Source organism: Puma concolor, chromosome C1, assembly GCF_028749965.1.
Source record: "Puma concolor isolate L17-30 chromosome C1, mPumCon1.1.hap2, whole genome shotgun sequence".
Classification (NCBI taxonomy): Eukaryota; Metazoa; Chordata; class Mammalia; order Carnivora; family Felidae; genus Puma; species Puma concolor.
In genome coordinates, this window is record NC_141674.1 from 204,029,934 (window position 1) to 204,047,791 (window position 17,858).

At 39.9% G+C, this 17,858-nt stretch overlaps 1 protein-coding gene across 5 annotated transcripts in view; it reads right to left on the reverse strand.

Moving 5' to 3' along the window:
• Nucleotides 1–17,858, reverse strand: part of USP37 (ubiquitin specific peptidase 37) — a 101,827-nt gene that overhangs the window by 7,491 nt on the left and 76,478 nt on the right. For all 5 annotated transcript variants that reach the window (XM_086719641.1, XM_086719640.1, XM_086719638.1 and 2 more), the window contains 3 exons: nt 9,095–9,261; nt 4,985–5,045; nt 580–695 (listed from right to left, as the gene is read on the reverse strand). In XM_086719641.1, the coding sequence (XP_086575767.1) occupies nt 580–695; nt 4,985–5,045; nt 9,095–9,261 (344 nt within the window). The remainder of the gene's footprint in view (nt 1–579; nt 696–4,984; nt 5,046–9,094; nt 9,262–17,858) is intronic.

Genomic DNA, 17,858 nt, shown 5'->3' on the forward strand with positions numbered 1-17,858 from the left:
CAATAGTTTTTACTGAGTAACAACCAGCTAGTTTTGGTATATAACTTTAAAGACAATATAGTTTTGGGGCGCCTAGGTGGCTCAGTCGGTTGAGCGTCCGACTTTGGCTCGGGTCATGATCTCAGTGGTTCGAGCCCCACATCGGGCTCTGTGCTGACAGCTCGGAGCCTGGAGCCTGCTTCGGAATCTGTGTCTCCCTCTCTCTCTGCCCCTTCCCCACTCGTGCTCTGTCTCTCTGTCTCTCAAAAATAAATAAAAATGTTAAAAAAATTTTTTTCAGACAATATAGTTCTGGCAGAACTAAAGGTGAGTTAATATTAATATATAACATCAAGAGCCATGTTACTCATTTACTACCTAACATGTACACGAGGGAGTCAGTTTTGTTTCAGTCTGTTCTGAAGCTTGTGTGTAAGAAACGAGGAGCAAAGGCAAGAGAAAGTGAAGGCCATCAGACAGCTGCCACAGGGCACAGATGAACCCGCAAGGGACATGAACAGGGAGGCCTTTGAAGACAAACAGCAGGAGGAGTAATCCTGACAATGTGACCGGTTCTACTCACGGAAGAAGGTCACCTACCTCAGCATTTCTTTTCAGCTCCTCAGCCTCAGCTTCTGTGTACTCCATATCTAAAACATCCTCATTTCCAGAGTCCTCATCAGAACCCAATGAGTCCAGAAAAGAGTTGTTAAACTCTGAAGAATACAAAAATGTTGTAAAAGTTCTTAGAACAGACACAAAGAGGTAGGATTAGAAAAGTAAAAAAACAGCTTGGGGTACACATTTTATCATCCTATGGAAACATAAAACATATTATCATTAGGGTTCCAATTTACCCAGCCCACTCTGAGGAATAACAATTCAGGTACCAGGTATCTATAAAAGAAATGTCCCTTTTTCTTTTAAATATATTTATATGAAAGGGATAGGACTCTAATAAGAAAGAAATAAAACTGAAAAAGAGAATATGATTTTACAGATAACCCAATTTCACTACATTCCACATTCTATAAACTGTATGTTAGGTTTGAAGTACTTGGTGCATATTGTGGATGCCCCAGCAAATACAAACCACCTCACAGAAAAGAGACCATAGAAAATTAGTATCCTTTCACATTCTTCAACATTAACTCTTTTGAAATTTAATATAATGGTATCTAACCTTGAATTTAAGGTTCACTTAAAATATACTACACTAATAATTAAATCCAAGATCCACTTTTTTCTTTAATGATGAGCTTCTACTGAAAGAATCCATCTTTAGTAATGACTTAAATAAAGAGTCCCAGAAGCATTTGTAGGTGTCTCTTTGCTTTAAAATACAATTAATCCCACTTAAAATCATAGTATAGAGTTATTTAAAAGACACGAACACTTATGAATGGGAAGAACAGAGAAAGAGACTATAGAATCAGAATCCTGAAAGCTACAAAGTAGATGTTGACGGACTTAGCAGACCTAGGAAAGCCAAAACCAAATCTTAAGCCAGTAACAGAAAAGTTGAGAACCAATCCAATTTAAATCACAGACTCTTGTTCAAAAGACATGCAACTTGCAAATATCATGTACCCCTGAAATTGGAGGCTAAGGAGGGGATTAAAAAAAAAATAAGGATTTGGTGAAAAGTGTTTTGAGAAACAAACCCCCAGGATCCCCTCCCCTCCACTTTATGCTGCTAAGCAGTGACAGAAATCTGGAGTTTCATCCTCTGGAGGGGGTAAAACACTCTCTGGACTGGGGGAACTCTCTGGACTGGGGGAACGCCAGGCACACACAGCAAATGGGGAAGCAGGCCACGATTTGCAGGGCAAACCCCTCTACCCCAGCCCTATTCCTATACTTGTCTCTCAGAACTCTGACAGCCTCATCTTTTACCTTTAGGCAAAGGCAATAAATGAGAAAACTCTTTTTTTTTTTTTTAAGTTTATTTACTTATTTTGAGACAGAGAAAGAGCAAGTGCACAAGTGGTGGAGGGACTGAGAGAGAGGGAGACAGAGAATTCCAAGTAGGTTCCACATGGTCAGTGCAGAGCCTGATGTGGGGCTTGAACCCACGAACTGTGAGATCAAGAGTAAGCCGCTCGACCAACTGAACCACCCAGGCCCCAGAGAAAACTCTTTTTTTTAGGAATCTGACCAGCCCATGACAAAATCCTAAAATATTAACATCATCTTCAAAACAGTCCCACCCTCTAAAACTCAGAGTTGATGAGCCCTAACTATTCATGTGCTCAGAGCTTCCAACCATCTTTTTGTTATTTTTTTTAAGTTTATTTATTTGTGTGTGTGTGTGTGTGTGAGAGAGAGTGCATGCTTGAGTGAGCATGTGAGTGGGCAAGGGGTAGAGAAAGAGGGGGACAGAATCTTAAGCAGGCTCCATGCTGTCAGGCTGTCAGCAGAGCCCTATGCAGGGCTTGGACTCAAGAACTGTGAGATCATGACCTGAACCAAAACCAAGAGTCGGATACCTAACTGACAGCCACCCAGGTGCCCCCAACTATCTTTTTAGTCTCCTTTTCTTAACAATGAACCAACAACCAAAGATTACTAGACACTGAGGAAAGCCTCTAATAAGTAATATAAAGACCATAAGAACCACACAGGACAGGGCAGTTGGAGGAAACAATCTATTCAGGGAGAAGAAACCTTCAAATAAACAAATCAACTATATTTAATATCCTCAGAGATTTGAGATGGTATTACTTCCATGACCACCCCCCAAAAGCTTACGAAAAAGAGAACATACACAAAACAAATCAGTTCTTGAAAATCAGAAATATGATAGAAATAAAACACTCAAAAGAAGGTTTGGAGCTAGAGATAAGGTTAGAGAACTTTCCCAGGAAGCAGAGCAAAATTACCAAAAGATGGAAAACTAGAAAGAAGAGATGAGAAAATTTTAAGAATCAGACCAGAAAGTCTGGATAACAGAAGTTTCAAAAAGAGAAAAGAGAGTGAAAGGGAGGAAGTCAGTGAAAATTTCTTATAATTGAAGGACACAAGTTTCTCTATTAAAATGATCTTTTAAATTTTTTTTTTTTTTCAACGTTTATTTATTTTTGGGACAGAGAGAGACAGAGCATGAACGGGGGAGGGGCAGAGAGAGAGAGAGAGAGACACAGAATCGGAAACAGGCTCCAGGCTCTGAGCCATCAGCCCAGAGCCCGACGCGGGGCTCGAACTCACGGACCGCGAGATCGTGACCTGGCTGAAGTCGGACGCTTAACCGACTGCGCCACCCAGGCGCCCCTAAAATGATCTTTTAAGTGCCCAGTAAAATGGATGAAACAGACCTACATCAAAGCACATCGGTATGAAACTTCATCATAGTAGAAATAAAAAGATCCTACAAGCTTTCAGACAAAAACGGGGTCATATCAGGGTAAAGAATGGCTTTCATACGGCAACTCTGCAAACAAGATTTCTATCACTGCTCAGCAGCGTGAAGCTGGAGGGAAACAATGCTTTCACAATGACTGCAAACCCAGAATTCTATACAGCCAAACCATCAAATACTAGGTCCAGTGAAACTAGCAAGGCTTCCAAAAAAACCTGAGTCACAACCCCTCTTTTCTAAGAAAACTACTAGGACGTTCTCCATCAAAGCACAAGTAGAGGGGTGCCTGGGTGGCTCAGTTGGTTAAGCATCTGACTTCGGCTTGGGTCATAATCTCATGGTTCATGAGTTTGAGTCCCACATCAAGTTCTGTGCTGTCAGTGCAGAGTGCACTTTGGATCCTCTGTCCCTGTCTCTCTCTGCCCCTCCCCCGCTTCACGTGTGTTCTCGCTCAACAATAAACGTTAAAAAAAAAAAAAAAAAAAAAAAGCACAAGTACACAAGTAGACCAAGAATGAGGAAGGGTGAGATACAGGGAATGAGAGATTCAAACAAAGGAGAGAATCAGAGGGAATCCCTAGGAGAATGGTTAGGGAGCTCTCAGGGTATCTGTGCATGGATGTAAAGGGCAACCAGTCCAGACTGGAGCAATGTGACTTGTGACAGCCATTAATGCCACTACTATACCATCTTTCTAATAGAGCACAGAATGCCTGGGTGAAATCTAGCTTCAATTCTTATTTGTAATTGCCTCAACTATGTGCCAGCAAAATTCAGGCTCTCTGCTCTATGCCCTGGTGTTTAGATCAGCCTAGAGCACTCAATTTGTACCAAAGTGTTCTGTTTTGATCTATTTCTGAGAACCAGAGAAAGACTAGTGATCTTGGAAAATAAAAGTGAGCCTGCTTCCCATGACTACATGTCCCTGTGGACCTCTAGTATCTGGTCCATATATTAGTTCTGCCACATGCCACACTATGGTGAGCATTATGTTTCTAAATACTCATGATTCTGCCCACTGATTTTCCAAGAGTGAACTCTTGTAAATTCACAGGGAAACTGAGGCCACATTATCTTCTAGTAGTTCTAATCATGGCAAAATGCTCTTTCACATGTCTTTGTTATGTAATTTTTCAAAAAAAAAAAAAGGAGGGGTGATATGGATAGAGATGACAAATTTTTTTTTTTTTTAAAAGCTACTGGGGTGCGCCTGAGTCACTCAGTTGGTTAAGCGTCCAACTTCGGCTCAGGTCACAATCTCACAATTCATGAGTTCAAGCCCCGCGTTGGGCTCTGTGTTAACAACTCAGAGCCTGGAGCCTGCTTCAGATTCTGTGTCTCCCTCTCTCACTGCCCCTCCCTCTGTCTAGTTCTCTGTCTCTCTCTCTGTCAAAAGTAAGTAAAAACATTAAAAAAAATGTTTTTTTAATAAAAATATTTTAAAAAAGCTACTGATGGATACAAACATTAGAACAGTGGTTTTCTCTTGGGGTGGAGGGAAGAAATGGGTACACAATTTCTAAGGTTCTATTTCTTTACCTTGAAGGTGTTAAAATTTGTTATTGTCATTAAAATAATACTTTACATGTTTTTCTGTGTGCAATACAGTTCACCATAGAAACAATGTAATTAAAATAATCTCCACACCTTGAAGACTTAACTCTGTTGCTCTTTTGAGGTCATCATCTTCTTTCTGTTCCCAAGCTTCCTAAAGGGACAAAAACAAAACTAAGGTATTTAAAAAGGTACTGATTAAACTTATTTAACAAGGATGAGATCAGCCGCGCTAAAAGCATTTGCTCACAATGTTTTCCATAATCTTACAAATGTATGGAGTATGACCTTTTGAGGGATGTGGAGAAATCCTTTACTTTTTTCAACCTGTTTTCCTAAAACACAACCTCGGGGTTTAAAAGGGCTTACATGTTATCTCTTCTAGTCAGTCACATTTGGCTTGCTAACCAAAAGCCATTCACTGTGACAGTGTGATCTAACTAATTCCCTTTCTTCTTGTATGTATGAAATGCCTGGCACACAGCAGAACCTACTTAGCAAGTTGCTCTGTTTTCTTTCCTCTGATTTACAGCATATGCCCATTTCCGTGGTATAAATACTCCCACTGTGGCAAAGTTTAAGCTACCAATGTGATACTGAGTGCACGGCTGGGAAGAGGTGGGCACGCCTGAGCTGACGGTGAGCTGGTCCTAGTGTATTACTGTCCCTAAGTCTATGACAGCAACAGAAACAATTTCCACAAGATCATTATTCAAACATTTCTATTTTATTTTTTTCTATTTTTTTCTTGCTTAAAAAAACCCCTGACACACATAACAGATACTTGGTGAATACTAAATGAATGCTGCTGTTACTTTTCTAATACATCTGAGGTTCTCTTAGAAAGACAAGAACCCGTGAAAATGTCAACCTGATGACTAATTATAAAAATAGGGAAATGTTGACTCTAAAAATTTTTCCCTCTCATCTGCAGAGAAATTTATAAACTTCATGCATAAATGAAGAAAAGATGTAATTTAAGCAGAACCGTTTTATACTTTTCCCAAGTTTAGACTTGTTTTTATAGTTACTAAAGTATATAAGAAGCTTAGAATGAGCTATTCTGCATTACAGTCCTGGGAGCAATAATACTGTATTCAGGAAAGAAACAGATATTCTCTAAGAGGAAATATGATTACTTAAACTCATCCAGCATATAAAGTGTGTGCTGAAACCCAGATGGTAAAAGATACTCTTTTAGCTATTAATAGAATGATGCAGGTATACCAAACTGAAGAGACCTCATATTCTATTCTCAGATGTGAAGATAGGTTCATAAGATAGTTTTAACTGGGTAGCTGACAAGAAAGAGGATATATGTCCTTTGTGCATGAAAAAGAGGTATGCTGAATTTTTTCTTTCTCTGCACTATAAGGAACTATTGTTAAGAAATCAGACCTTGGTCTTTTAGATGAAAAATAAGTTTTCTAAAACAAATGATTACTATCCATTATTTGCAAAATAGCTGACATAAATACATCTTGATGATGAGGCAGCTAGGGAGATACTTCTCACAAATAAAAGGATACAGAACAGCTGGTTCTGAAAGCATTTTAAAGCAGCAGTTCTCAGCCTTGACTGAACAGCAGAATCACTGGGAGGTTTTAAAAAATGAAGGAAGTGGTACAAAAACAGACACATAGACCAATGGAATAGAATAGAAACCCCAGAACTAGACCCACAAACGTATGGCCAACTAATCTTTGACAAAGCAGGAAAGAACATCCAATGGAAAAAAGACAGTCTCTTTAACAAATGGTGCTGGGAGAACTGGACAGCAACATGCAGAAGGTTGAAACTGGACCACTTTCTCACACCATTCACAAAAATAAACTCAAAATGGATAAAGGACCTGAATGTGAGACAGGAAACCATCAAAACCTTAGAGGAGAAAGCAGGAAAAGACCTCTCTGACCTCAGCCGTAGCAATCTCTTACTCGACACATCCCCAAAGGCAAGGGAATTAAAAGCAAAAGTGAATTCCTGGGACCTTATGAAGATAAAAAGCTTCTGCACAGCAAAGGAAACAACCAACAAAACTAAAAGGCAACCAACGGAATGGGAAAAGATATTTGCAAATGACATATCGGACAAAGGGCTAGTATCCAAAATCTATAAAGAGCTCACCAAACTCCACACCCGAAAAGCAAATAACCCAGTGAAGAAATGGGCAGAAAACATGAATAGACACTTCTCTAAAGAAGACATCCGGATGGCCAACAGGCACATGAAAAGAGGTTCAGCGTCGCTCCTTATCTGGGAAATACAAATCAAAACCACACTCAGATATCACCTCACGCCAGTCAGAGTGGCCAAAATGAACAAATCAGGAGACTATAGATGCTGGAGAGGATGTGGAGAAACGGGAACCCTCTTGCACTGTTGGTGGGAATGCAAATTGGTGCAGCCGCTCTGGAAAGCAGTGTGGAGGTTCCTCAGAAAATTAAAAATAGACCTACCCTATGACCCAGCAATAGCACTGCTAGGAATTTATCCAAGGGACACAGGAGTACTGATGCATAGGGGCACTTGTACCCCAATGTTCATAGCAGCACTCTCAACAATAGCCAAATTATGGAAACAGCCTAAATGTCCATCAACTGATGAATGGATAAAGAAATTGTGGTTTATATACACAATGGAGTACTACGTGGCAATGAGAAAAAATGAAATATGGCCTTTTGTAGCAACGTGGATGGAACTGGAGACTGTGATGCTAAGTGAAATAAGCCATACAGAGAGGGACAGATACCATATGGTTTCACTCTTATGTGGATCCTGAGAAACTTAACAGGAACCCATGGGGGAGGGGAAGGAAAAAAAAAAAAAAAAGAGGTTAGGGTGGGAGAGAGCCAAAGCATAAGAGACTGTTGAGAACTGAGAACAGACTAAGGGTTGATGGGGGGTGGGAGGGAGGAGAGGGTGGGTGATGGGTATTGAGGAGGGCACCTTTTGGGATGAGCACTGGGTGTTGTATGGAAACCAATTTGACAATAAATTTCATATATAAATAAAAATAAATAAATAAATAAATAAAACTGAAAAAAAAAATGAAGGAAGAAGTAAGGAGGAGGGAGGAAGCAAGGAGGAAGGAAGGAGAGAAGGGAGGCTGAACGAAGGGGGAAGGGGGAGAGAGAGGGAGGAGGGGGAGAGGGGGAGGGAGAGAGAGGGAGGGAGGGAGAGAGAGAAAAGGAAAGATATCTAGATGCCCAGACCATACCCCAGGATCCATTATATCAGAATTCCTGAGGGGAAGAACAATGCAAGTATCAGTATTTTTTAAAGCTCCCCAGATGATAGTAATGTGCAGTTAAGAATGAACCCCACTGTTCTAGAGAAATCAGATTTTAAGATTTTATTTTTAAGTAATCACTACACCCTATGAGGGGCTTGAACTTACAACCCGGAGATCAAGAGTCACATGCTTTACTGACTGACCAGCCAGGTGCCCCCAGACAAATTAGATTTATTAATCTGATTATTTGTAAACACTAAAATGGTGTGCTCATTCTAGGGAGTTTTGGTAAATTTTTATTACTAACATGACGTGGATTGCATAGGATCACACAACCATGAAAACATCACCTTTTAGTCAAGATACCTTAGGCAACTGCAATACCTCAGGCAAAAGCAACAGCTTTGGCAAATATAAGTATGAAGAATTAGAAATTTAAGATTAGATTACTATATAAGAAAAGAGCGGATAAATGTTCATCTTTTCCAGTCTATGACTGAAAGCTGAAATTTCAGATATTATTCAGATAATAGCCCTGAGAATTTTATGCTCAAATAATTCATAGGAAAGAATTCATATTGTGAGAAAGTGACCAGAACAATGCCTTAAAATATTAAAAAATCATGGTGGTATGCTGGCTATTTCTAAAGCTTGCAAAATAAAGTTGGACAGGGGATGATGTGTAATAACCCATCCTGCCTTAGCATGCAACGAATTACACTAATGGGAAGTAATCAACAATACATTTTGTTGCATTTGGAATTTCAAAAAAAGAAAAACTATCACTGTTTCTGTTTCAGAACCAAGGCAAAGTTCCAAACAAGTTTGTTTGTTTTGCTGGACCAATGCCTTAGTGTATGTAAATCACCTGGAACAATGCTTGGCACACAGTAAGTGCTTAATGCATGTTAGTTGTTGTTATTGGGGAAGACAGGTAAGGAGAAAACAGCAATAGAAGTATCTCTTACTTGTTCCTGAAGGCTCTGAGCCAATGCCTGCTGAAGTTCTTGCTCTTCCCTTTCACGTTCCATATCATACTGCTGGAGCCAATCAACCTCTCCTTGAGATCCTTCTGGAGTTTTATTTTCTTTATTCTCATCACAGTCTTTAGTTATCTCAGTAAAACTGGCAGGATCTGAGGAAGCAGAACAAGACGTAACTGGGAAATCCTAATAAACTGAAATCTCTGGACTAGAGTGACACCTACTGTTCAGAGAGTAACTGACCGGAACCTCATACATGACTTGCTTGGGACACACAATTTCATCTTGCTACATTTAGATCATGGTTTCTCAATCTCAGCACTACTGACGTTCTGGGTGGGATAATTTTTTGTTGTTTGAGGGGGCTGTCCTATGCACTGCAGAATGTTCAGCAACATCCTTGGTCTCTACCTACTAGATGCCAATAGCACCCCAGATGTGACCACCAAAAATGACAGACATTGTCAACGTCCCCTGGGGGGACAAAACTGTCCTTGGTTGAGAACCACTGATCTACAGCAATGTTCTGAAACGTAACCAATCAGGAAGCACTATGGCTGAGGATGGAGAAAAATGAACAGCCATATTCATAGCCGGTCACAATGTCACATAGCCAAGTATTAGGAATAAAGCATTGTTTAGAGTAGTAAATGAAGAATTAGGCTAGAATGATTAAGCTAACATTGAGATTTTTCTCATTAAATTAGGTCAAATGAGTGTGTTTTCATTAATAATCAAATAAGCCTTGTACATATCCTAAATCAAAAGAGCTACATGAAATATGTAAACACTTTATGTACTGCACAAGTATATGGCAATATATGTTTAAAACATCCACACAAGGAGATAAGAAAAAATCTTTCATTTCTTTCTGTTCCTTCTCAATCTCTAGACCACAGCTAGCTGGGATAAACAGTATGGTCATGATTTCGTTCTGGTTATTTGAACTGTGAGAACAAAAAACATCTCATTATGATTTTTAATATAGTTAAGAGTGGGTAGACAAAGAGTTCAATGCTTTCTTTCTCTCAAACACTACAAAAGCAAATATTATCATCTTAACAAGTTAGGGAAAGTCTCATAAAAAGAATTTAACTGGCAAACAAGAATTATCTTTACAGATTCATTTTATATAGATTGTGTTAAAATTAGTATATGCTCTTTATCTGCCCTAATACTGTATCTTAACCACTTAAACGATAGATTTTCTACAGCACTACCAATTAATCTGAAGTTTACAACATCTTGACTTTAGACTCTAAATCAGTAAGTTGTCATCATTTTTTAATTGTATCAAATTGTTGACTGAATACTTACCATTAAAACTCTGAATACTCATTAAAAGAGAAAAACTCTTCGAATATATGAAGTGCAAAAGCAATATGATCCCAATTAAAAAATTATATAAAAGATGTAATTTCTGGGGTGCCTGGGTGTCTCAGTCAGTTAAGTGTCCGACTTCAGCTAGGTCACAATCTCGTGGTCTGTGAGTTTGAGTCCTGTGTCAGGCTCTGTGCTGACAGCTCAGAGCCTGGAGTTTGCTTCGGATTCTCTCTGCCCCTTCCTCGCTCACATTCTGTCTCTCTCTCTCTCTCTCTCAAAAATAAACAAACATTAAAAGATGTAACTTCTTCCTTTCCTCAATTCTCGGAGAAAATCATTTCCATAAGCTGGAAGGGGGAGCTCTGAAGTCTCTCTGACCCTGCCTGTCCCTCTGGCCTTAGCTTATTGGACCAGGAATGGATATTTGAGTCAACCAATCTGATTACTGCTGGAAATGTGGAACTGAGACATTCAAAATTAGCTGATGTTGAACATTTTAAGTGGAAGAAAGATTTGGGAGTTGAGGCTGCTTTTTAGACCTAAGATAAATATTATTATTTTTATTACCAAAATATACTCATTAAAAAAAGGTAATTTTTCTTAACCAATAATTTTCTGCATTCCAGGTACTAATGTGCCCCACAAATCCTAAAATCATACTACCAATTAATCCACGTGATAGAAAACCAATCAAGAAAGTTTACTTTGAGATGCTAAAATCAAGATAGATTTGTTATCAGGACAAGATTATCAGATGGATACAAACATTACTTAAGATCTATGGGAACAAATATGACCATGGAATAATAACACTCTTTTTTTTTTATTTTAATTTTTTTTTTCAATGTTTTTATTTATTTGTGGGACAGAGAGAGACAGAGCATGAACGGGGGAGGGGCAGAGAGAGAGGGAGACACAGAATCGGAAACAGGCTCCAGGCTCTGAGCCATCAGCCCAGAGCCTGACGCGGGGCTCGAACCCACGGACCGCGAGATCGTGACCTGGATGAAGTCGGACGCTTAACCAACTGCGCCACCCAGGCGCCCCAATAATAACACTCTTTTAAGGAACTTGATCAATGGATAGAAGGAAAGCCACATGTCAGAATTTAACATTTTTACACTGAACACATATCTCCTGCTTCTTCCCCTACACCAAATGAAACCTGCTCCTTTCCTATAGTCTATGTTTCAGTGAAAGGGATCACTATACACAGTTTTTTTTAAATGTTTATTTTTATTTTTTGAGAGTGGGGGAGGGGCAGAGAGAGAGGGAGATGAGGATCTGAAGCAGGCTCTACACTGAGAGCAAAGAGCCCAATGTGGGCTCAAACTCACAAACTGAGATCGTGACCTGAGCCGAAGTCAGAAGCTTAACCGACGGAGCCACCCCTGCACCTTATGTGCCTTTTCTAAAGACAGAAAGCTGGTGTCATTTTTCACTTATCCCTCATATCAGGTAAGTCATTATTTCCTAACTATCTCTTCAATCCATCATCGACTTTTCCTTCAAATGCCAAAACCTTGGCCTAAGGCACCATTAGTTTTTGACCTAGACAGCTGAAGTAACTTCTTAACAGGTCTCACAGGATTACTTTGAATTTCTTCTCTAATAAATGTGCTATAGTGCAGCCAAAATGTTTTTTATTTTTTTAAACTTTTTTTTTTTTTTTAATTTTTAATGTTTATTTATTTTTGAGAGAGAGAGAGAAACTGAGTGGGACAGGAACAGAGCCTGACATGGGGCTCGAACCCATGAACTGCGAGATCATGACCAGGACACTTAACCAACTGAGCCACCCAGGCACCCTTTTTAAAATTTTTTTAAAAAGTTTATTTATTTATTTTGAGAGGGAGTGAGAGCGAGCGAGAGCGAAAGAGAGAGAGAGAGAGAGAGAGAGCGAGCGCGCGCTCACATGCATATGCAAGTGGGGGAGGGCAGAGAGAGTGGGAGAGAGGGAATCCCAGTGCAGAGTCCGATATGGTGCTCAAACTCATGAACCATTAGATCATGACCTGAGTCAAAGGTGGATGCTTAACCAATTGAGCCACCCAGGTGCTTTGAGAATGATCTTTTTCAAATATAAATCTTTATCAAACACTTGTTTGCTTATAACTATTCAATAACTTCCTAATGGTTCTGAAATAAAAGTCCAAACTTCTAAAAATGGGTTTAGGCCATGTAAAAACTAGAGATGCATAGCTTTCTCTCTTTTGCTTTTCTTCCTCAACACTATGCTCCAGTAATGCAGATCATTCTGAACTTTTTTGTTGCCTACTAACTTGCCATGGCCTTTCTCACATCTCAACCTCTGCACATACTCTTCCCTCTGGCTGGTGTCCGGAGACAGTGAAACCTTACTTGGCAGTCTTCTTGCCCTTCCTGAGTTGATTCATGAGACAATGTGCTGGGCCCCAAATAATTACTGAGAATCTACTATGCACCAGGAATTGTTGTGGAAGGTGGGACTACAGCAACAATTAAAGCAAGATGGCCCTTGTCCTCAAGTAGCTTAAGTGCAAAGACTCTGATATGAGAATGAACTTAGCATATTTGTAGGAACAAAGAGAGACAAAGCCAGTATAGCTAAGTGGAGTGAAAGAGGGGGAGAGTGGAGACAGGCCATAGTAAGAAGCGTGGATGGGGGTGCCTGGTTGGCTCAGTCAGTTAAGTGTCTGATTTTGGCTCAGGTCATGATTTCATGGTTCGGGAGTTCGAGACCTATATCCAGCTCCCTGCTGTTAACACAGCCTGCTTCGGATCCTCTGTCCCCCTCTCTCTGTGCCCCTCCCCAGCTTGTGCTCTCTCTCTCTCTCAAAAATAAACATTCAAAAAGAAAAAGGAAAGAAAGAAAAAAGAAGCTTGGATGAAGTGTAATGGCAAATCATAATAAGTTTTAAATGTTTACTTATTTATTTTGAGATGCAAGGGAGGGGGGGAGGGGCAGAGAGAGGGAAGGAGAGAGCATCCCAAGCAGGTTCCACCCTACCAGGGCAGAGCCCAAGGTAGGGCTCAATCCCATAAACCATGAGATCATGACCTGAGCCCAAATCAAGAGCTGGGTGCTTAACTGAGCTAGCCACCCAGGCGCCCTGCCAAGTGGACATTTTACGTAGGCAGCTCAATACTAAAATTTAAAGCTCAGCTGAGAGATCCAAGCTAGAGGTATGAATTTGGTAGTTCATCGATATGTGAGGCTGTGGTAAAATATGAGATCACTCAGGGAGAGAGCTTCAGTAGCAAAAAGACAGCTAAGGATGGTATTCTGGGAATACTCCAACAATCAGAGTTCTGATGAGGGGAGGGAAACTAAAGTGACTTGGTTTAGTAGGAAGAAAACCCCCTGACAAGCATGGTGTCATGGAAGCTCAGAGAAAAAAAAATGTATAAAAGTTTTGAATGTTAAGGAAGGAGTGGTGAATTATGTGAAATACTGCTAATGTAAACTTGATAAACCATTTCAGGGGAGTGATGGGGAAGAAAGCCCACTTGCAGAGGGCTGGTGAGAGAATGGGTGGTGGTAAGAAAGTAGAGAGAATGAATAAAACACTTTCAGAGAATTCTGTTGTGGGTGGAGCAAAGAAAGAGAGCAGTAGGGGAATGTATGGTAACAAGAGAGTTTTTTAAAAATGGATTTTTACCCCATAACCAGTAAGGAAATCGAATTCGTAATCAAAAATCTCCCAAAAAACAAGAGTCCAGGGCCAGATGGCTTTCCAGGGGAATTCTACAAATACTTAAGGAAGAGTTAACACCTATTCTCTTGAAGCTGTTCCAAAAAATAAAAATGGAAGGAAAACTTCCAAACTCTTTCTATGAAGCCAGCATTACCTTGATTCCAAAACCAGACAGAGACCCCACTAAAAAGGAGAACTATAGACAAATTTCCCTGATGAACATGGATGCAAAAATCCTCAACAAGATATTAGCCAACTGGATCCAATAATACATTAAAAAAATTATTCACCACGACCAAGTGGGATTTATACCTGGGATGCAGGGCTGGTTCAGTATCTGCAAAACAATTAACATGATTCATCACATCAATAAAAGAAAGGACAAGAACCATATGATCCTCTCAATAGATGCAGAGAAAGCATTTGACAAAATACAGCATCCTTTCTTGATAAAAACTCTCAAGAAAGTAGGGATAGAAGGAGCATACCTCGAGATCATAAAAGCCATATATGAACAACCCAACGCTAATATCATCCTCAATGGGGAAAAACTGAGAGCTTTCCCCCTAAGGTCAGGAACAAGACAGGGATGTCCACTCTTGCCCCTGTTATTCAACATAGTATTAGAAGTCTTAGTCTCTGCAATCAGACAACACAAAGAAATAAAAGGCATCCAAATCGGCCAAGAGGAGGTCAAACTTTCACTCTTCGCAGAAGACATGATACTCTATATGGAAAACCCTAAAGATTCCACCAAAAAACTGCTAGAACTGATTCATGAATTAAGCAAAGTTGCAGGATATAAAATCAACACACAGAAATCGGTTGCATTCCTATACACCAACAATGAAGCAACAGAAAGAGAAATCAAGGAATTGATCCCATTTACAATTGCACCAAAAGCCATAAAATACCTAGGAATGAATCTAACCAAAGAGGTGAAAAATTTACACACTGAAAACTATAGAAAACTTCTGGAAGAAATTGAAGAAGACACAAAAAAAATGGAAAAAGATTCCATGCTCCTGGATAGGAAGAACAAATATTGCTAAAACGTCGATACTACCCAAAGCAATCTACATATTCAATGCAATCCCTATCAAAATAACACCAGCATTCTTCACAGAGCTAGAACAAGTAATCCTAAAACTTGTGTGGAACCAGAAAAGACCCCGAATACCCAAAGCAATCTTGAAAAAGAAAACCAAAGCAGGAGGCATCACAATCCTGGACTTCAAGCTATACTACAAAGCTGTAATCATCAAGACAGTATGTTACTGGCACAAGAACAGACACTCCGATCAATGGAACAGAACAGAGAACCCAGAAATGGACCCACAAACGTATGGCCAACTAATCTTTGACAAAACAGGAAAGAATATCCAATGGAATAAAGACAGTCTCTTCTCTTCAACAAGTGGTGCTGGGAAAACTGGACAGCAACATGCAGAAGAATGAACCTGGACCCCTTTCTTACACCATACACAAAAATAAACTCAAAATGGATGAAAGACCTCAATGTAAGACAGGAAGCCATCAAAATCCATGAGGAGAAAACAGGCAAAAACCTCTCTGATCTTGGCCGCAGCAAGTTCTTACTCAATGCGTCTTCGGAGGCAAGGGAAACAAAAGCAAAAATTAACTACTGGGACCTCAACAAACTAAAAAGCTTCTGCACAGCAAAGGAAACAATCAGCAAAACTAAAGGCAACCGACAGAATGGGAGAAGGTATTTGCAAACGACATATCAGATAAAGGGTTAGTATCCAAAATCTATAAAGAACTTATTAAAGTCAACACCCAAGAAACAATAATACAGTGAAGAAATGAGCAAAAAACAGGAATAGACACTTCTCCAAAGAAGACATCCAGATGGCCAACCGACACATGAAAAAATGCTCAACTTCACTCATCATCAGGGAGATACAAATCAAAACCACAATGAGATACTACCTTACACCTGTCAGAATGGCTAACATTAACAACTCAGGCAACAACAGATGTTGGCGAGGATGTGGAGGAAGAGGATCTCTTTTGCATTGTTGGTGGGAATGCAAGCTGGTGCAGCCACTCTGGAAAACAGTATGGAGGTTCCTCAAAAAACTAAAAATAAAATCACCCTATGACCCAGCAATTGCACTACTAGGTATTTATCCAAGGGGTACAGGTGTGCTGTTTCGAAGGGACACATGCACCCCAATGTTTATAGCAGCACTATCAACAATAGTCAAAGTATGGAAAGAGCCCAAATGCCCATCAATGGATGAATGGAAAAAGAAGATGTGGTATATATATACAATGGAGTATTACTCGGCAATCAAAAAGAATGAAATCTTGCCATTTGCAACTACGTGGATGGAACTGGAGGGTATTATGCTAAATGAAATTAGTCAGAGAAAGACAAATATCATATGACTTCACTCATATGAGGTCGTTAAGAGACAAAACAGATGAACATAAGGGAAGGGAAACAAAAATAATATAAAAACAGGGAGGGGGACAAAACATAAGAGATTCATAAATATGGAGAACAAATTGAGGGTTACTGGAGGGGTTGTGGGAGGGGAATGGGCTAAATGGGGAAGGGGCACTAAGGAATCTACTCCTGAAATCATTGTTGCACTATATGTTAACTAATTTGGATGTAAATTTTAAAAAAATAAAAATAAAAATGGATTTTTAGGGGCACTTGGATGGCTCAGTCGGTTAAGCATCGCCTTCGGCTCAGGTCATGATCTCGAGGTTTGTGAGTGGTTCATGAGTTTGAGTCCCACATCAGGTTCTCAGCTCTCTGCTGTCAGCACAGAGCTCACTTTAGATACTCTGTTTTCTTCTCTTTGCCCCTCCCCCTCTCCCTTCCTCCCTCCCTCTCTCTCTCAAAAATGAACATTAAAAAAAAAAAAGATGGGTTTTTAATCACTTTAGAGATTAAGGCACACAAGAGTAATTTACAAGAGAGGGAAGACTTGATGCAGAAGAGAAGGTATAATTTCAAGAGAGAAGGTCAAGAAACAAGTAGATGAAATTCTGAATATGAATGGAGGGACTGGCCTTAAAGAGCAGGGATATTTCCTCCATAACAAAAGTGAAGGCAGAATGTTCATCTGATTACATCTATTTTCTTTCTTTCTTTTTTTTTTTTTTAATTTATTTATTTTTGAGAGAGAGAACAAGCCTGAGCAGGGAGGCGTGGAGAGAGAGAGAGGGAGGGAGAGAATCCCAAGCAGGTCTGCACTGCAGTGCAGAGCCCAAGGCGGGACTTGATCCCATGAACTGTGAAATCATAACCTGAACCAAAATCAAGACACTTAACTAACTGAGCCACCCAGGTTCCCGTGACTGGAAACCGTAATGAGATCAAGTCATCACTGACAACAGAACAGGACACGAGGTTAAGTTGGATGGAGAGAAGGTATCTGAAATCAAGATTTCAAAGGTGGCACAGTTACTGATGACGACAAAGTCAAGGGAAGGGTTTCTCAAACGTTAGCATGCATCAGAATGACTTGGGAGTCAAAACACAGAATGCCAACTCCTACATCCAGAGTTTCTTATTCAGTAAGTCTGGGGTGGGGCCATTAATGGCATTTCCAGCAATTTCCCACGTGATACTGATGATCTGTGAAAATACTCTGAGAACCACTGGTCTAAAACAGGACTACTGTCAGTGATCAAGATGGGGTAGGAAAAAAGATCTTTGGAATTAAGATCAGGAACTGAGAAACCAGGCTTTTGAAAGGATCATTTAT